The sequence below is a fragment of the Carassius gibelio genome, chromosome A1, assembly GCF_023724105.1.
Source record: "Carassius gibelio isolate Cgi1373 ecotype wild population from Czech Republic chromosome A1, carGib1.2-hapl.c, whole genome shotgun sequence".
In the NCBI taxonomy this organism is placed as follows: Eukaryota; Metazoa; Chordata; class Actinopteri; order Cypriniformes; family Cyprinidae; genus Carassius; species Carassius gibelio.
The window spans coordinates 29,522,217-29,542,819 of NC_068371.1; the positions used below are offsets into that span (position 1 = coordinate 29,522,217).

Below are 20,603 nucleotides of genomic sequence, written 5' to 3' on the forward strand. Positions count from 1 at the left end.
CATTATTTCAGAGAGATGGAAATTTTCCTTGTTGTCTCAGAGCAGAGGCGTCCCAATCTGTATCAGGTCACTGTAACATCGTAAACAGTGATAAAAGACTGATATTATCAGTAAGAGTGATAGCTGCATCTGATCTGATGGGAGAGGAGTGCAAAGAAATTGGCCATAAATGCAGCTGTCAAATATTGATGTGAACTCGCTGACCCAAAACTCTCAGACAAAGTCATCCACATTGTGCAATACTGTTTAAATTATCATCGCTGTATGATCTAGCAGTCAGACAATTACTAGTGCTCACAACACACACACACACACACACACACACACACACATAACAGATAAGTTATCATCAAAGGAGAATGATATCTACGTTTTATTACTATTGAGGTCATTATGAACTCTTTTAGAGACAGTAAACCATTTAATACTGATCTCAAACCAAACTTCTGACAATGAGACAAAATACAAAAAGTGTCCTTTGGCGTGTAACTATTTACAAGGTTGTGTCATGAATAACAGCTTTCCATTCATTTTCAAATTTTGCGAAGTAGCCATCATAGTCTATAACCTGACCCTTGGACAGAAAAATTAGGGGAGATTAACAATCAATACAAAGAAGAGCTCAAAGAGTAACTGTTCACGTATTGATCACATTTTCCAGAGGTGCAAAGCGGTCCGTTTGTTCTCTGATTGCATGTCAAGCTGACCTACTCAAAATACTGTTTTAGGCAAGATGCAAATGTTTCAGATGCCTAATGAGAAACATTAGTAGGAATCATTAGTAGGTTCTTTTTTTTCTTTTTCTTTTTTACTCACCCTTGTGAGATTTCAAACCAATTAGCTTTTGTTCTCCATGAAACGCAAAAGTTAAATGATCAAAAACAGACAAAAACACCATAAAATAACTATAAAAGTAGTCCATGTGACAATATACAATATCAAATGTCTTTTAAAATCATCCAAATAAAGGAATTTGTGACATATCTGAAGTAGTGTGACATGACAATGAGAAAATGACAACATTTTTGAGGCAACTATCACTTTAAGTTTGATTTACAGTTTAAACCTACCTGTATTAATCACAGTTAAGCTAAATAGCCAGTACATTTTTTTTTTGTCGAGTCACTAAAACAGTTCTAAAACCCATCTCTTATGGGTCAAAGTGTTTTTAGCATTTAATTGGTCTACAAAAACATGAAATTAAGTATTTAATGGAAATGCTGTGACAGGTAACTGGTCTGTCTGTCCTATCCCAGCAGCACTCTCTGGAGCCTGTCTGCAGGGACGCTGTTCTCCTCCTCTGACTCCGCGTCGCTCTGTGGGTTTGAGCTGCAGGGAGAGGAACACTGCGGGGAACAGAGGTAATGCATGAGCGGCAGGCGGTACTTCCCACAGAAATCCACAAACTTGATGTGCCTCACGCATGAGTCGAAGTAAACACCTAGAGGGCATCATGGGAGAAGTATAGAGAAATGTGAAGAGATGGACAAATATTCAACACATCAAAGACAACAATAAATACCTGCAACTTGGTCAACCTATAAAGTTTTCAGTAAATGTCAACAGCATCAGTCAACAGCAACTATTGAATAATGTTGATTAGCACATAAATTCCCTTTAATTATTAGCAAATAAACTCCTTAAAAAAAATTGTAGTACTGAACCCAGTATATTCCTTGAATTAAAGGTTCCGTTTTTTGTGATTTTTTGAAGCTTTGATTGTGTTTACAATGTGCAATATAACATGTGTTCATGTTTCGCGTATAAAAAAAAAAAAAAACGGGCTGATGACTTCCTCGTTCTATAAAGTCCCTCCTTCAGAAATACGTAACGAGTTGTGATTGTGCCAGCGGTTCCTGTGTTGTGATTCGACACCAGCTTAGAGCACGCTGCCCTCCTGGAAACGCGATTGGGCTAGTTTTGAGAAGCAAGTGGGCAGGACTTGTTTTGAAAACCTGGCAATCCTGATCTGAACAGACGTACTGGAGATGTACTTATAATCACAGGAGCGTTTTTACTAAAGAGATGTGCATGAAAATCGCATTCGATTTTTTGCACAGCCCTAACATCTAGTTAACAAAGCTAAACAGCGTTGCCCTTTGTGTAATAAGTTACAGAAACTGTTAAACGCACCAACCTAAATAATAAAATACACTTACCGGTTGTGGTCCATAAACAACGCCTTCTCCAGACAAAGAGGGAACTACTCCATCTTTCAAGAATAATATTTGTGCGAATCCGTAATTAAACTGATTGAGATTGAGGAAGCTGTCCTCAGCAAAATGTGCTGCACATAGTTTTAGATGTGGATTATAATTTTCGGGAACCGAGTTAAACATAAATTGTAACCATTAATCTCCAAGTACAGCGTCCCTGGGAAGCCCAAACAAAGATGATTGGACTCAGAGATGATAATAACAGCGTTTCAACGACATGGCGACAAACACAAACGCAACTCATCCTCTTCTCCGTCGGAGCACAACAAGGCCACACCCCCTTTGTTGTGTTTTCATGTGGGCAGAGGTTAGTCAAAAACTGTTTTAGTGATGTCATTACTGCAGGAACTAGAGGGATGTAGTCCAAACGGGTCGTTTTTTGTAGGCGAATTCTGTTAAATCAAATATCTCGCTTGGCATTGAACTTTGAGCTTTAGAATTTTACAGATATTATTTATACTCTAACAACAGCATTACACACTAACTAAAGTTTAAAACATGGGATCACGAAGAACGGGACCTTTAATGCATGATGCTGTCTAAAGCAAGGTTATCCTCACAGGATATATACAGCATTATCTTTTACATTTCTCATAAAAATGTCACTTTTTCACAGATTATACAGCCTTAATGTCCTCGCCTACCTGCACACTTTGGGTTGGGACATTTGCTAGCCAAGTTTAAATAATGGTTCAGATTGGACGGTAGGTCACACGAGCTGAACGGAAGGTTCTGGGACTTGATGGTGCGTCCTGCCAACTCCGTCAAGGATGGAGGGTCGTAGGTCATATCCTTGATGAAGCGCACAACAAGAGGGTTTCCACGCAGACTGAGCTCCTGCAAATGGACGAGGCTGAGGATCTCACGAGGGAGGAAGGTCAGCAGGTTGTTGTGGAGACTGAGAGAGAGCAGGGAGTGTAGTCTGCAAGGACAGAAATCAGATCATAGCATTAAAATACACCCAGCCACTTTGACTTTACAGTATACAATAAGAACATAAGAACCAAAAGATCTCACTTGTTGAGCTGGGGCGGTATGCTTTGGATGCGATTGTCACATAGAACCAGATATCTCAGACTGGTGAGGTTAGCAACCTCAGGTGGGATGAAGGAGATGAGGTTCCCTCCCAAATACAGCAACTCCAGACTGTAGCATCACATAACAGAGGTCAAAAGCTGAAGAACCATGACTTTAAAATCAAGTTTTGTAGATTTTAGTTTGTGTTAGCTTTGAGGCTAGCTATATGCTAGCATACTCCTACAAGTTAACAAAACAAACTTTTAGCAGATCTGACACCTGGAAAATTGCACAAAATACTCATCTAGCAATAAGGCCATGTATAAAACTGTGTTAGATAAAAACGTTGAATGAGAATGTCCCTAATTATAAATGTGTGGATATTAAAGGTGTGGTATGTATTTTTTTCAAAAACGCTTAAAACAAACTTGTAGCCAATCAGCAGTAAGAGGCGTGTCTACTCATGATGTGGAGGAGAGAGTGCTCAGGAGCTGAAATTAGCTGAGCCGAACGATGACAGAAAGATAGAGATGGCAGATAAAAAATATATATAGAAAGTGAAAATTTAGGATTAGCTTTCCAGTGCTAGAGAGAATTCAAGGGATGGAAGACCTGCGATCGTATGCCAAGGTTTCTTTGTTTCTTCTTGATAGGAGAGTATTGTTGGTTTTGCTTTGTTTCACATAACTAATATATGCTGGCCTTTGCTTGAATATGCTTGAGTGTCATAATTGTTGCCTGGGTTGCACATGTATCTGTGTGGGGCAGAGCTATCAAAATAGACACTTTTGGGGTAGGGGCGTGTTTGTTTTGGTGATTTGAAATATCAGCATTGGCTACCATAAATCACTTACCCCACCTTTAAAATAAGAAAAGCTAAAGCAGAATTACTTTAAGCATAAATAAATAAATGATAAATCATACAATTAGGATAAAAACACACCATAAGGTTGTGTTCAAAGTTCATCTACTGTAAATAGAGGATTTAGCAATGCAATGCTGAAACAGGAAAATCTAATTTTAACTTTGTAGGTTTGAATGAAATTAGAGATCATTAACTTAAGAGTAAACAGACTGTTATGTCATGTTTATTTATTTGTCTGAGAGTACTTAACCAGTTCTTTCCTTCTATTGGTTAGTATTTTACCCAAAAGCACCACCAACCAACCCCAGGGCATGGAATGCATTCAGTTACTGTCCACTTTTGTAACACTGATCCGGGTCATATGCAAATTTGTACTAGGCTCTTAACAGTCCTTAAGAGATACAGTATATGGTCTAAAGCAGTTTATCTTAATAAACTAAATCTTAATATATTTTTACATTTATTGTTATTATTAATGTATTTATAATAATTTAACCGAATAATCAGATTTTTATTTATTTATTTTATTATTATTATTTCGTAGTTTAGGTCGTCGTATTAAGTGACAGTTCATATCTGGACAAAGAAGCATACTCAAACCTGGTCAGTTTCTCTATTTCTGCCGGGATAGTCTTCAGTCTGTTTCCTCCAAGTGACAGGGACTGTAGTGTGGTCATTTTGAGAAACTGCACGGGAATCTCCCCAAACCTGTTCCCACTCAGATTCAGAGTCTCCACCTGCATGCGTTCAAACTCTTTAGGGAACGAGGACTCGTCCAGAAGATTGTTCTTTGCTACAAACGTCTTCAGGTTTGTTAGGCGCATAATGTCCTCTGGCATGACTGTGAGCGCATTGTTGCTGATGTCCAGGTGTTCCAGGTTAGACAGGAAACAAACAGAAGGTGGAAGAAGCAATAAACGATTATAAGTGAGATGCAGCTGCTGGATTTGTTGTCTTTTACTGTCCGTGAGATGATCCAAGATCAAGTCGTCCAGCTGCAGACGCGATAAATGTAAAACAGCACACTTGTCGTCCATGCTTGGGAAATGAGCCATATGGACTATTTAGCAAAGCAAAATAATAAAACAGAAATGCAATTAATCAGAGTATCACACTTTTTAACGGGGCAACGATCTAAAAAGTTTTCACTTCGGAGGTTTAGTCTTGAATTATAATCCATACACATTTATTATATATATCCCCTTTGCCTTAAGTGACGGGACTGTGCGAAGTGCACGCGCCTGACAGAAGACTTTTTATCTGTACTGGAGTGCACGCAAGCGTCACGCCTCCTGCATTGGTTGGTCATCCAGGGACTAAACGTGATGTAAGTTTGTTTCGTCTCATTAGTGTTATATGCGAGTATGCACGTATGGTTTTGGTGCCTGTTTTACGTGAAAACTGTTTACATTCTGGAGGTCTACTTGTTTTTATGAAAGATTACTAATTGATAGTGATAAACCATAAATCTACTCTTCACTCTTAGATAGATAAAATGTATTTGATATAAAGTACTCTTTTTATCGGCATGAGCTAGGTCTTCTACTTAAGCCATAACATTTTGTTTAGTTATAAAACTACATGTAATCATATTTTACACTGCAACATAATCTTACCATAAATGCAGTAAGTACTTAGCAATTTTCACTTAAGTCTATGGTTTTGATTAATGGCAATATATAAACGTTACATTCGTTTTACATCTTGTTTTTGGAAACATTGGACCCAAAGCCTGTATATGTTTTAATGATGCCTTGTCTGCATTATTCCTTATATGTTTTTGTATTGTTTTATATGTATGTATATACTGTATTTTGTTGTCTCTATGGACTTATGTGTCTTGAATAAAAAAGTTAATTGATTCAGACATGCCCATTTGGCTGCGGTGATGCCTGATTAAACTTGGCCCAGGTTTTCTTTTCGTTTAATATTATTGCTTTATAGTTTTATTAATTGATTTCCAATGAAGGTTAATACACAACAGAGAGTATTTATAAACAGCTATAGTATTTCCTTACTTAAAATAAAATCTCTGTTTGCCAACCTAAGCTGTACTGCTGGTTTAAGTTGGTCTAGGCTTGTATAAAATATCTCCTTGCCCAACCAGCTAAAATCAACCAACAGATCAACCTGACCAGCTTTGTATGTTCTGAATTTATTAATGCAAAGTCATCACAAAGTAATATTGATTCCTATTGACATTATCCAAACCCCACTTTTCGAAAGGCAATGTAAATTCAACACTGTACATGAGATGTCATATTACAATAATCAAAATTGTGATAAAAATTACAATTATTTCGCTATGTAAAAATAGTGTTGCTATACAAAATATAATTTCATATTTTCTGTTAACTTTAAGGTGAAAAATTAACACCCTGCCTTATAGAAGCTTTAGAATGACACTGAATCCATAAAAAGTACAATTACAAAAAGGTTTGCGGTAATTTACACTACAGGTACAAATCATACAGACTCTTTTATTATCACATTCAAATAATTTTTTTAAAAATATTATATCAAATAACAGAAGAGAACACACCTCTGAATACGTCGATAATTATTATAATAAACGAAACAAATTAAGCTTTCATGACTGACTGAAAGCTGAAATCTGGGCAAAAGTTCATCGCTCCTTTCTCAGATCTCTTTAGTGGCCCCTTTCATCTTCTCCATAGTTTCCTATGAGTGGGGGGGAAACAGTTCAAAAGTCACACATTTTATTTACTTTAGGTCCAAGAAAATTCAGCCAAACAAAACAGACATCAAGAAGAAAAGTTCGGCATGGTATGTTCATAAAAATGCACATCCCATCATCCCATCTCTTAATCAGTATAGCGCAGGAAATGATGTTATTTATCAATACTCAACGGCCGGATTTCAGACATTACACTCAGTCCCAACCTGATGTTTATTGAGTTCGGCCACTCGCCGAGTCCACTCCTCCTCTGTCATCTCCTGATCATTTCCCTCCATTTCCTCAAGCTCATGTAACTGATTTAAACCTGTAGAGAGAGAGAGAGAGAGAGAGAGAGAGAGAGAGAGGAAAGTCAGACGTAAGTCAGACCACATTCCACAGAAAAAATCTCATCTCATCCGGCTTTTCCATCCAAATCCCAGCTGCAGGAAAAACAACAACAGCAATATCCTGGGTTTTAGCTCACCATCACATATAAGAGCAGTGCAGACCCAGTTCCCGCAGGCACAAACACAGCGGTTACATTCCTTCTGAGTCTCAGCACCATCCTCGTACGTCTCGTCCTCTAAGGCACACTCTAAAAACATGTAACAGCACTCAATACACACATATCTTGCAGGCTATTTGTTCCTACATAGGTCTGGTGATGTATCATATTAGAAAATGGACTGAGTGGTTGTAGCTCTTACTCCTCTCTGGAGGGTTGAATCCAGGCCTGAGGCAGTTGAGGAACTCATCAAAGCTCAGTTTCCAGTCAGCATTCTCATCAGTCAGCTCAATGAGGGCATCTACACACAGACTCCTGCAGAACAGACAGACAGCACTGCTTTTAATATTTAATTGCAGTTTTCAGTGCAATATTTTTCTTATAGCATCCTGTTAACATCAAAATAATTTTCATGGACACAATCATCTTAGTCTGCTACTACTTGAGGAAGGCATTGCTATTTAAAAGAACGTTCTCGGCACTGCTTCCGTTTTACAAAATGACTCTTTGTCTCTCTCTCTGTGGTTCCCAAGCTGGTAAAGGACATTAAAGAATTTCCACCATACAGAACTTTTGAAAATAGTATTTTGAGAGTATATTGATATTGTGAGAGTATATTTTAAGCATTCAGAAGGACTTGCTTTGCGCTTCGATCAGAGGACAGTGAGGTCATAATGATTATGTTTTATAGATTAGTCCAGAGATATATAGGTTATCAGAGAGATTTTCAGAAACTTTCAAAAGAAATTATCAAGAGAGGCTGTAAAGAAGAACTGATAAGAGTACTGACACAAAAGACCGTGTTCAGGTTAATAAACCTCACAAATGCAAACTGTCTTTAACCTGTCGCTATCTATAAAATGGCACACTTTCATCAGTTATTTCATTTGATTTGAGCAGGTCAAATGATGAAAAAAAAAACAAATAAAACACTGGTTGTGTGTCATACTTAGATGGAGACGAACCAACAAGTTCCAGAAGACATTATTACCATGATACTAGAGTATGCAAATATGACACCTGTTATGAACGTCATATTTGAAAGCATTTTTAAAGATGCATTGTTCAGCTAGACTAAAATGAAGGTGCACTTTTCCATTGTAAAAGCAATTTACCTCAAAATAAATATTTGCTTGTCATATGACACTTTGCATTAATATGCACTTCAAAAGTATGGGGTCAGACTTTTCATGTATTTATTTTATTGTTTTTTTTTGGGGGGGGGGGGGTCGGGGGGCTTTGCCATCACAGAAAAAAAAACTGAAATATTAAAACAGAAAGGTTATTTTGAATTTCAATTATATTTCACAAACTAATAATTGTTTTGTTGACTTTTTTTTTTTTTGATCAAATAAATGCAGTCATGTTGAGCATAAGAGACTTTCAAAAACATTACAAAATATTACCAATCCCAAATCTTTTAAAAAGGTATACCTGAGTAGGCGGTTGTTCTCTTCCTCAGCATAAGGTGATGTGACATTTATTGCAGTCTCATTATGCTGAATGAACTTCAGGAATTCTGTTGAATCCAGCTGAGCGTCTCCATTATCATAGTTCTGTTGAAACACAAACAGCATTAGAGACACACGGGCATATCTGATGGCATATGCATTGTGTTCAATGAATCAATATGTTTAAATACACACACACACACACACACATACTCTAGTCTCCATAGGCGTAATGGTTTTTATACTGTACAAACTGTATTTTCTATCGCCCTACACTAAACCTTCACCTTAACCTACCCCTCATAGGAAACTTTCTGCATTTTTAGATAAAAAACCCCCCACCATTTAGTATGTTTTTAAGCGTTTAGAATTACAGGGACAAAGGTAGTGTTTTCTCAAAACTACCTTCATATTGTAATACCTGTTTGATCATTGTGCAAATTTGTGTCTTCATAAACCACCCAAACCAGTACACACACACACACACACACAAACCTGGAAGTATTTGAGTAGGACATCTGAGAAATTGGATCCTTTAGAAAACCAGCCGTCAGGCTCCACCTCAGACTGCAGCCATTCAATCACATGCCTCCTCAACTCATTACGGTCCGTAAGGTAGCAAACAACTAAATAATCAAAAAAACAGGCACAACATGTAACAATTATACTGTACATCTGTAAACTAAATACATTTTCATAAACTTTCATAACATATTTACCAGCATCTTTGGCCCAGCCAGGCCCAGTTTTAATAGGTAATGATTGAAAAAATTTGAATATAACTAACTAAATAAAAAAAATAATTAGTTGATCTTCTTGTAATAGGTTTAAATCCTATTACACATATTTCATTCTTTCCAAACAAAACTAATCAGTAAATAAACTTAAGTACTGGAGGTTAAATGGTAGTCTCTAACAATAAAAAGGCATAATTCCACTTTTTTTCATACAATGTTTAATGTTCAGTTCTCAGTTTAACAGATGTGCTTTTACTCACTTGGGCTGTTGGTGATTTTTTCAGTTTTTTTCTCTAAATGAGAAGAGACAGAAATCAGGTTTGGGAGTTACATCAGCTACTAAAAACAGGGGCTGCTTTTTCTACAAAGTTCTTTAAAAATGAGAGGAAATGGCTGCAGTTATTGAAATTATAGGTTACAGTTACCCTTCCTAATAGCATTTATGGTGGTGGTCATGATATTTAGATATTAGGTATTAAAGAAAACACTATAAACCTGATAAATGGGGCACATACAGACTTACCTTCACAATGTCCATCATGGGCGACCTGCACTTTGAGTCCAGTGAGACAGGCATCACGATGCAGCTCACAGTGATTACGGTACGTCTTCCCATTACTGCCACAAATTGGACGCTTATGGGGTTTGCATTGCTGATCAAGACACACACACACACAAAACAACATTGAAATAATTATACATTCATGATATCCATGTCGTTTATTTCAGTGGTTCTCAGCCAGTGGATCTTGACTCCCAAAAAATTGTCACAAATCTGTTATAAAAGCACGGGGAAATGAGCTACATGCAAATAATAATTTGCTAATTAACTGTGCAGGTGTTGGATAGCAATATATATATATAACCTTTTAAAACTAAGGTGAAAATTAATTCCAAATGTTTTGTTGTTAAAGTAAAAAGTTCTGTGTCCAATTCAATTATTTATTTTGGAACAAATTCACCAGTCACTTCAATTTAACTAAAACTAATAGCCTACAATATTTGATACAGTGTTTGTTTCAGGGTGATTAGTTACGGTTCTTCTGTTGTTTATATATTTACATGTGTATTTTCCCCCCTACATTTGTTGGTGTTACATACTGTTGCAGCTCATGGTCTTTTTTAAAAATGTCTGATTTTAAGGACATGTTAATGAAATATTTAGGTAGGTTACTTCTTGGGTCATCACTTGATGACCAGAAATTAAAACCTAGTCTGTGTATAAAAAAGTTAGGAGTAAATGTGAGTTTTCCCCATAGACTGTTATGAGGGTTTTCCCACATTGGGAAACAGTGTTACCAAGCCACAGGTTTGGGCTCCTTTAAAACACACGTCTCACCTCGATACACAGACAGGTTGGTTCTCCTTTGTCTGTCACAGCACATTCTCTCCCAGCTCCACAGAAAACATTGGCACAAACTTTACTTTTACTCTTCACCTCCTGCACAAAACACAAACAAAAACCGAGAAATGTGAGTAGGGCTACAGTATTTTCACACCAAACAAACGCGTCACCAGGAGCTCGTCTACGTGACAGTGTTGTACTTTGGCTCCGACTAGTGGTGAAGGTGAGAAAACACTTCAGAAATGATAGCAGTTATAAAACGGCTTTCTGCTGAACGACCTATACTATAAGTACTCTTTAGACCTTAGTTTTAAAAGTAAAACTTCACCTAGTCCAAATACTTAACCCCAAACACTAACTTATCGCATTTTTATTGGTAAACATGCTTATTTTAGACGCAACCACCAGATGGCAGACTATACTTAATATCTTTGGCTCACTGGTTCATGTCTAAAAATCCTGAAGCAGAATTGTTTATCTGTTAATAAATGACAATTAAGTTGCTGTTCTTTATTTGGTAAGCTCTAAATATTAAATGATCCAATTACACAGAACCACAGTCATAGAAAAATGGACTTGTATTCCTGTCCGCTATGTTTTCACCTAAATAAACAGAACTTGATCATTCACTTCCCTCAGACATGTGCTGGCCTTTTGTTGTGGTGTCTTATTGGTGCAGACCGAAGTGAAAGCTGCCCTGACACGGCTCCAGATGGGAGCCAGACCTGTTGACCTTGCCGTCTATAATAAAGAGAGTGAATAACAAAGAGTCTGACGATGACAATACACAAGCACATGCCTTCACTCACTGAAAAACACAAACATATAAAAGCAGCACCACACGACTGCATGACAGATGGTACCTTACCTCACCCACCCACACCCAGACACACACACACCATCTGCAACATCTGTGTATCCTAATGTGCTCTGATCCTTATACAGGACATCTTTAAGCAACATAACTTTTCAAGCTACTCCTTTGCAGTCTTTCACCTCTGTCAGTTTTATTTTATTTTGTTATTTAACTGATTTTAAACCAAAAAAAAAAAAAAAAGAATGATTTAACTGATATATATATACTGTATTTTTAGTTAAAGGGTGTATATAGAAATACCATTTCTAAACCACAGAGGAACTTGTTTATGCAAGTACACACTTGCTGGCTCAGTACAGATCACATCTGTGTACATAATGCACACAGCAGTACACACAACCTGGGGACATCTGTCCTTCTCTACATGTCCTGTGACCCCCTCAACTGTGACCTTCAACCTCTCACAGAAAAGATTGAAAAGAATGGTATCTCAAGGAAGTGAGAAAAGGTATTATGGATTATAATTTTAGAGTAGAGTGGAGCAGCCTAATGTGAACCGGCAGATGCATCTCTCTCTAGCACACACATGAGAATTTGTGTACGTGCGTAGAATATTTCACATGAAATAAAAAGCCAACAATATGATCTCATTTGTGGAATGCGTCACAGTTTTCCTGTGGTTAGCCTGTGTGTGTGTGTGTGTGTGTGTGTGTGTGTGAGTGTGAGAGAGAGAGAGAGTGTAAAAGTGTTTACAAGTTATGACTCATAGTGCCGAAGAATATGTACACAAAGAAAAGTGAAAAGCAAACAGGCCTGGTCCATTTGTCTGGTCTGTTAATGGAGCCAAAAACGTCCATTTCAAATGTTCAACCAGAAATATGAAGCAACACATAGATTTCAACAATGATAATAATAAGAAATGTTTCATGAGCAGCAAATCAGCCTATTATAATGATTTCTGAAGGATTATGTGACACTGAAGACTGAAGTAATGATACTGAAAATGCAGATTTGCATCACAAGAATACATTGCATTTTAGTATATAGTCAAATAGAAAAATAAATCACAATTTGTCACAATTATTACTGATTTTACGGTGTTTAACCAAAAAAATGTAATCTTGGTGAGAATAAATGAAAACTGTAGTTTAACATATTATTATTATTAAATGTAACTTTAAAGAGAAAGACAGAGCAGGTTTGGAGAGAGCTGAAAGACATAGGAAGTTACAAACTAACAGATGCTGCCCCAAGTGCAGACACCAGAAGAGTCTAGCACAGATTCAACAGAGCATTAACACCAATAAGCTAAGATGAGCAGAAACCCCTCTCACACACACATCTAACTCCTGACAGGCTGTATAAAGCATGCACACACTGAGCACTGACCTAAAACAATTTCTCACATTCCAGCGTGTGTCAGCTGAGATCGTTTGATGGCACTCAGCGCAGAAAGACTGTGTATGATGACACCACAGCATTAGTGTACAGAAGTCAGAATAAAGATCCTACCCAATCAAAAAGAAAAAAAACACTGATATGATAGATCAACAGCATTGCCTGTTCTCAGTCTGTTTTTTTGTTTTAATGCAGTCTTCGATAAACCAGCCCCTCACTCATGTGAAACATTCACATTCATTAACACCCATAAGGGAACTACAGTGGAAACACTGCTCTAAACAAAACAAAAATGTGTGCTCAAACACATTTTAACCACTTTTGACACCCCATACATGAAACACTACAAATTTGCAACAAAGACAATGGTAGACATTTGTGTGGTCTACACATATTAAACAGTTTAGCTTGCTATGCCTCTAACACCCTTCAGTAAGTGCTGAAAACTGTGTTCGTTCTGTTGCAGCAGAATCAAACACAGCCAGCTCTGAAAACAATAAAAAATGGCCTTGTGTTAAAAAGTTATTTACTCCAGTCACAAAACACATTCTTGAGTTGTACTTCATCGTTCAGGCTTAATCTCAGGGCTTCAGTACCAATATATCCATATTTCAAAGGTCCATTGATTATACTACTCAATTTTACTAGAGGAGTTTTGTTTTCTGTTTACGCTGTGCACTGAACTCACAAGTCTGTGGTGAACGTGTGAAGGGTTCAATTCCTGTGCAAAAAATGATTGACTCTTTATGACTCACTTCCACATTAACATTGAAAAACTTTCATTCTGAAAAAAAGAAAAAAATTATATACATTTATAATACTTTGGCATTACAGAAAACATTTTCCTGCTGTGTGAGTGTTATTAACAAAGTCATAAAAACCCTGTTCCACTATTGGATCATATGGGAATTCAAAATAAAAAGTATTTGTTGTAGTTTCTGCGACAACTATGACAACTTGCACTTATAAACATAAGTGTATAAACATGTTCCACAGGTGGGCTTCTGGGAATCAGAGTGACTTGTCTTGACTCACAAAACCCACTTGGCAACCACCCACAACATCCTTTTGCTAAGACACCACTGGTTAAAATCTCTACTGAAAGAAGGAAGAAGCTTTATATTTATTCTCATGGGACACCAACCAAAAGTTCTTTAATGTGGTGTCCTGCAGTTGCAGAAAGCAAATGATCTGATAGCATCCTGCAATATCTAGTTGCTGTGTTATTGAGCAGTTTAAAGCTCTCTACCTCAGAAGGCCTCTCTCATAGTACCTGCTGCCTAATGTTTGTCCATGCTCAGATCCACCTAGAAGCATGCAAAAATCATGCAGGTCTGAATGTGTTTTTGATATTGGAGTAATGATGCTGAAAATTCAGCTTTGCGTCACGGGAATAATGCAGATTTTAAAATATATTTAAACAAAACAGCTCTTTTAAATTGTAACAATATTTTTCAATATTGCTGTTTTTACTGTATTTTAGATTTTTTTTAAAGGCAGCCTTGGTGAGCATAAGAGACTTCTTTAACAAAAAAACAAAAACAAAAAGAAAGAAAGAAATCTTACAAGTACTTAATTTTACTTGGTATGTAATATTTTCACATTAGTTTCTTAAGCTTACCACATTCATAAAAAAATAAAAAATCTGTTCCTTAGTTCTTTAACCACATCATCACGCAGATGGTACATGTGAAGTCATCTCTAAAAATATGCCCTCCACAGGACTGCTCTAAATGAACACAGGAGTGTCATAGGTTGAGCCCTGTTGTTCGGTTCCAAATGAAAAGGCATGAAGGGTTTCGTCCTGATGATGTGCAGATGTAAACAGGCGCACACGAAAAGACCGGCACATCTGCCGTGTCTAACTATGTGTCAACACCTGAACACTGCACATGACTGATCACATGCTTGAGTTCTGCACACACACACACACACACACACAAGACAGAACGGCTGTGTTTGCGCATCTGTGTGAAGTGTACAGTGTCAGTGTTAAAATGCCATTATCACAGCCGTGTGGTAATGTCTGCTGTTGTTTGGCTTTCCATTACTCCACGTACCGATTACTTTGCTTTTACCTGCCAAGACAAGCAACAGCTGTTCATTCTTCTGCTAAAGCCCAGACGGCTAGCCCACATCAGACGCCTACAACGCTGAAGTTACACTCCTAACAATGGTGCTACAGGGCTTCTGAAGTTACATTAAGTGGAAACTATCACAGTGAGAGCACAATCTATAGGAAAACTGAAAAGGTTCTAGTGATTTTTGTCCAGAACAGTGTCCATTATGTTTACGAACATTCATTTATTCCTAAAACAAAATGCAATGCATAACTCAAAATATGGGCAAGACATAAAATCCCTTCATATTTACGCAGTGCATTATGGTCCCTAAATTGGGTACTTAATTTTCTTTCTTCTCTTTTTTTAGTAGTTTTGAGCATTATTAAAAAAAATACTTAAATGACATGAATACAACAAAGTGACTATCAAGAGATAGTAATCCTTTAATGAAATGTAAATGAATGAGAAAATTAAATAGTTTATTAACAAAAAACATTAAAATGATACTTGATTGAAATTCATTTTATGTTAATCAGAAATTATGTTTTAATATCACAAGGGTCAAATTAATGAAACTCTCTGATGTCTGCATTCCTAGAATTATGGCTGTAATTATTGGCAGTTATTCAAAAAGACACTTTTTCCTCTATTAGATAACTTTATCCAAAGAATTCAGAAAGCTTTCTGTCTTACCTCTGCATAACAGCAGACAGCAGAGAGGATAATGAATAGAGAAAGTGTCCTAATAATCTGCAGGAAGATATAAGGACAAAAGAAAAGATATAAATACGCAAAAATATAAGTACACAAACATACGATTTATCAGTGTGCATATAAGGTCAAGCATGTTGACTTACCATCATCAGGAGATGAGAGGAGAAAGAGATGAGAGGAGCTGCTGCACGGACAGAGTGAGAACTAAAGGACAACATTACAGAGTTGTGGAGAGAGACCAGTGATTCACCCTCCCCCACACCCCCACCTCCAAACACACACACACACACACACACACACACACTTAGCTATTTAAATGGGGATTCCATAGACTCCATAGATTCCATAGAAATTCGGTACAAATTCAATAGTCAATAAAACTTTATTGGCATGAATACAATTTCCAACCCCTTCAAATTCTTATGAAACAGGTTAAATGATAAGCATTACATGGAATAAAACATAATTTGCGTATACATGTGAGTAAATTTATCTTACATTAAAGGTAATGAACAAACATCAATATATGCAAGGTCACATTTAAAATCCAGGATTAGAATTAGGATTATATTTAAAAACCTATTTTCAGTAGGTCTAATATTTTTGGGTGAAATGTATATATTAGTATAAAAAGACAACAACACAATAATTCAGTAATACAAAGGGATAAACAATATTACGGTACAATAATCAAATCAGAAGAATAATTAATTAAATAATTAAAAACAGAAAATACAATATACTCATATAGTATAAGTAAAGCAGTTATTCAGGAAAATGAATACAAATCTTCCTTTAAATATCATCTCTTGTAAACTGGTTGGAAGATGTTTGATAACAGGCCCCACATCTCTTCAAGCATGGCCTCGTCTCCCCTAACCACTGCAGTGCAATATTCTGAAGATCGCTCCATACCAAAGGGAAAGTGATGGGCAAGCAAAGCAAAATAAATAAATAAAAAATCCAGGGTCCTTGGTCAAGTTGATTTGAAAAATATTCCCTCTTCCATGTCACCCCCTCCCAAAACTTTGTGATGACTGGACAATGCCAAAAACAATGCATGAAAGTTCCATTTTCACTTTGCAGTTTATTGCATAATGGAAAGTGATTACTATTTATCTTATTCAGAATTTGTGGGGTAATAATCACCAGTCTATTGCACATAAATATACTTCTAATAGATTTAACCAAATCTACCCAGGCGTCATCGATATGCTCAGTACAGAATTCTTTCGCCCAAGTATGCCAAATATGATCAATACCACTTTGATCAATTGAATAAAAGAGAAGGTAAGCTAATAAATCACCAGCCACTCTTATACTCTTTCCATACCATCTATGGAATAAGGATTTTTGAACACCAGGGAGAAAATCTCTGTTGCCAATCAAAGGTGTCAGACCTGAGAAAAAGCCCTTTCTTCCTGCGCATTTCATGATGTCCTGCCAAACTTCAACTGTGTTGAAAATGATAAGGTTGTTCTTAATTTCAGGCCATAACTTAAGGCCCTTATTATTTGTAAGCAGACTTAACGAGTATGGCATCACCGCCCACTCTTCAACACAGGGCTGGGATTTTAAATATGAATGCGACTAATTCAAAATTGAGCCCAATTGTACAACTTTAAATTAGGTAATGCCTTTCCACCACTATATACTGACAGTTGTAAGACCTTTTGTAAGGCTTTTCCCTTGCCAGATCAATTTTGAAAAACTTCTTTCCAACTCTGAGATATTCTTTTTAGGGAACCAGAGTGGTAACATTTGCATGGGATATAATATTCTGGGAAGGATGTTCATTTTAATGAGATTAAATCTACTAACCAATCTCAACCTCCTGGATATCAGTGTGAGATCTCTGCAAGGGCTTCCAGAATTAAGGTAAAAAGGAGAGGAGACAGAGGGCAACTTTGCCTTCTACCTCGCCCCAGTGGCAAAGGAAGAAAGAGAAGGCCATTGATAATAACACAAGCAGTTGGTGCACAGTATAGAGTCTGAATGCAAATAATAAAGTCTGTAGCTAAATTAAACTTGCCAAGCACTTCAAACATATACACCCACTCCACACGGTCAAACTCCTGTTCTGCATCTAAGGAAACAGCAAGCAGTTGAGTTTTGGATATCTGTGAACACTGTATTATGTTTAAGGGGCAGGGGCAGCTCTGGCCTAATGGTTAGGGAATCAGACTTGTAATCTGAAGGTCGCAGGCTCAAGTCTCAGTGCCGGCAGGAGTTGTGGGTGGAGTTAATGAACAGTGCTCTTCCACCCTCAATACCCATGACTGAAGTGCCCTTGAGCAAGGCACTGAACCCCCAGTTGCTAACAGGCTGCTGGAGCGTACCGCTCCGTGTGTGTGTGTGTGTGTGTTCTTTGCCTACTCACTGCTGTGTGTGCACTTGGGTGGAGCACCAATCCTGAGTATGGGTTACCACACTTGGCAAATGTCACAACTTTTGTCTTCTTTTTACAAAAGTCTCCTGACATATGAGAACATTTGTTAAATAAAACCTGTCTGGTCCAGGTTTATTAGTTGAGGGAGGAGAGATTCAAGTGTTCTTGCTAACAGTTTGGATAGCAGCTTACAATCCACATTTAACAATCTTATAGGCCTGTAAGAACTGCATTCACCTGACGGTTAGTTTTTTTCTGGATCAATGAAATATATAGACTGTAAACACCCCTTTTTAAATTAATCAATGTCCACGCCTGTTAGAGGTTCTAAAATATATATATTTTTTAACTCCGGAGTCCGGAAAAAACCATCAGGGCCCGGAGCCTTGCCACCTTACTCCTTACTCAACCCAATGTTGTTGAGAAAAAAAAAAAGGCTTTTTAAGAATTTTTGGTTACCAGAAGTTTTGCTTACTATTGACTTCCACTGGATGGACATTAAAAAATCCTACAGGTTATGAATGACACGGTCATCTTAATGAGTCTTCAACGGTCTCTTAATATTTTGTTATTTATGAATTTCACCTCAGTAGTGATTAAGTGCAACAGCGTCCTCTTATAGATGATCATGATCAATGAAAACAAATGGTGTTTGCAGTTATAACTCACCGTTAATACATTTCTCATTACTGCAACAAAAACAAAACTCTCTCTCTCTTTTAAAAGAGTATTTCATTAGTTTACAATTAGTATTGTGCTGTACGATCTGCATTTCTTGGATTCCTCAGTGGTGAGTGATCCATAAACCACTCATAGTACACTGAGTTCACCCTCTCTTTGTAACTTTTATTTTTTTCTCGTTTCTTCCTCGTTTCAGAGACCTGAAAATAAAGACAGAGCTAAAATGACCCTTGACATAAATGGATACTAAATTAGGCTTGACAGCAAATATGAGAAAAGTTCTCAAAATTCATACCTCATTTAAAGAAACATCTGCATCTGTGACCTTTCAGAAACAAACAATAACCATTGAATAATATAAATAATCAATCTGACTTCTTGTCCGTCTGTATATCAATGCCCTGCTGTCCGTTGCATTTGCTACAGCGATAATGAAGTGAATATAAAAATATATTTTACCTCATCTTCCGGAGTTTTTATCTGTGATTTTTGTCTGTGAAATTGAAACAGGAACCAATTTGAATGTTGTAATACTGAAATCTGTAGTATTGAAATGTTACGTTTAATTAATTCAACTACATTTATCTAAATAAAGATACATAGGAAGATGGGACCTACGTTTTGTTCTGCGGGATTTTCAACAAAAACAAGCAGATACTGAATATCAATAAAAAAATAAAACACCACAGGATGGACAACACGACCATTATTGAAAATGTGGCTAAAGATATGGTACCTGAGAAAAAAAAAAAAAAAAAAAGTTGTATATATGTGTGTGTGGGTGTGTGTTTGTCTATATATCTATCATCAAGTCTCAGCTCACTCATTGTCTGATTGGAATCCATTGTTATCCATTCATCTGCTGAATTCAAAATGACATCCTACAAAATAGCATGAGATTAGTGTAAATAATTCTGCACTTATGTTTTCCTCTTATAAAGACTTATAAAAACTTCTCTGTGGTGTAAATCGTCGAAGACAGACGGTAAAACTCACCCTCTGATGCCTGCTGCTTGATAAAGCCGTGCAATCATTTGTTAATGCAGTGTGTGAGTGAAGTCTGCATGTTATGTTGCACTGTGGTTGGCTATTTTCACATTTCCTATCAGCCGCCTCACACAGGAAATGCTCTGCAAAATTTCACACCCTTTCAGAATTTTCAGTCCAAAAAAAATAAAAAGTCCTAATAAAAAAAATAAAAAGACATCAATATAATTTTAACGTGTCCATAATGGCATCTTTAACCATTTAATTTTTTTTTTTTGCAGAAGTATAGGTTTTGTAGAGCTTAAATAATTCATCAAATGACCACTAGAGAGCAGTAAAGTGTTCTGAGTCTCAGCTTAACCTTGTTAAAGGGACTGTGCCAATACCATGGTAAAGTAATGTATCAGGAGGTAGTACCCTGGTGCTGAATTATTACCATAAATAATTGTTCCTTTTTTGGCAAAAACATAAAACTTAACAATGTAACAATACAATTAGAATAAAAATGAATGGATAATTCTAATAAGGATATATATATATAAAAAAAGCTAATTAATGTTTAACATATATTCATCATATAAAATGTATGCATATGTAATAAAGTAATTAGTATATATTTGTATTAATCAATTGCATATTAGATGTAGTTCGATGTATGTGTTCAAGGGAGATCTGTATATGTAAACTTGCTTGTGTTGGAAAGAATGTTTTTTCACACTGTGATATTAATAAATACTA

The 20,603-nt window shown here is 36.7% G+C and overlaps 2 protein-coding genes across 4 annotated transcripts; both read right to left on the reverse strand.

The window, feature by feature from the left end:
• Positions 1-360: 360 nt before the first annotated feature.
• LOC128017761 (leucine-rich repeat-containing protein 58) lies at positions 361-5,348 on the reverse strand. Of its 2 annotated transcripts, none has more exons than XM_052603281.1 (4): positions 4,699-5,348; positions 3,234-3,362; positions 2,861-3,138; positions 361-1,346 (listed from the first exon to the last, which is right to left on the reverse strand). In XM_052603281.1, exons 1-4 carry the CDS (start codon positions 5,151-5,153, stop codon positions 1,201-1,203), a joined length of 1,008 nt encoding a protein of 335 aa, XP_052459241.1. In that variant the 5' UTR covers positions 5,154-5,348; the 3' UTR covers positions 361-1,200. The 2 variants fall into 2 exon arrangements, with proteins under 2 accessions (XP_052459241.1, XP_052459231.1); XM_052603271.1 differs by having other exon boundaries at positions 361-1,441; positions 4,699-5,346.
• An 889-nt stretch (positions 5,349-6,237) lies between these two features.
• On the reverse strand, positions 6,238-20,000 carry LOC128017781 (follistatin-related protein 1). 2 transcript variants are annotated; one of them, XM_052603304.1, is made up of 16 exons: positions 19,875-20,000; positions 19,702-19,759; positions 19,497-19,614; positions 19,338-19,371; positions 19,174-19,203; positions 15,952-19,078; positions 15,788-15,844; positions 10,811-10,912; positions 9,995-10,124; positions 9,732-9,764; positions 9,230-9,360; positions 8,718-8,839; positions 7,486-7,598; positions 7,263-7,373; positions 7,003-7,103; positions 6,238-6,780 (listed from the first exon to the last, which is right to left on the reverse strand). In XM_052603304.1, the coding sequence occupies exons 6-16, from the start codon at positions 16,024-16,026 to the stop codon at positions 6,739-6,741; spliced, it is 1,017 nt and encodes a 338-aa protein (XP_052459264.1). In that variant the 5' UTR covers positions 16,027-19,078; positions 19,174-19,203; positions 19,338-19,371; positions 19,497-19,614; positions 19,702-19,759; positions 19,875-20,000; the 3' UTR covers positions 6,238-6,738. The 2 variants fall into 2 exon arrangements, with proteins under 2 accessions (XP_052459264.1, XP_052459273.1); XM_052603313.1 differs by having other exon boundaries at positions 15,952-19,096.
• Between the last annotated feature and the right edge of the window lie 603 nt (positions 20,001-20,603).

Excerpts from the sequence above, each read along its gene's own strand:
- LOC128017761 (XM_052603271.1), bottom strand. The coding sequence starts at position 5,153 with ATGGCTCATTTCCCAAGCATGGACGACAAGTGTGCTGTTTTACATTTA. Across the intron at positions 3,363-4,698 it reads GAAATAGAGAAACTGACCAG|TCTGGAGTTGCTGTATTTGG; the intron begins GTTTGAGTATGC and ends GTGATGCTACAG. Across the intron at positions 3,139-3,233 it reads ATACCGCCCCAGCTCAACAA|ACTACACTCCCTGCTCTCTC; the intron begins GTGAGATCTTTT and ends CTGTCCTTGCAG.
- LOC128017781 (XM_052603304.1), bottom strand. The coding sequence starts at position 16,026 with ATGTTGTCCTTTAGTTCTCACTCTGTCCGTGCAGCAGCTCCTCTCATC. Across the intron at positions 9,765-9,994 it reads CCATGATGGACATTGTGAAG|AGAAAAAAACTGAAAAAATC; the intron begins GTAAGTCTGTAT and ends CTTCTCATTTAG. Across the intron at positions 7,374-7,485 it reads ATTCAACCCTCCAGAGAGGA|AGTGTGCCTTAGAGGACGAG; the intron begins GTAAGAGCTACA and ends ACATGTTTTTAG.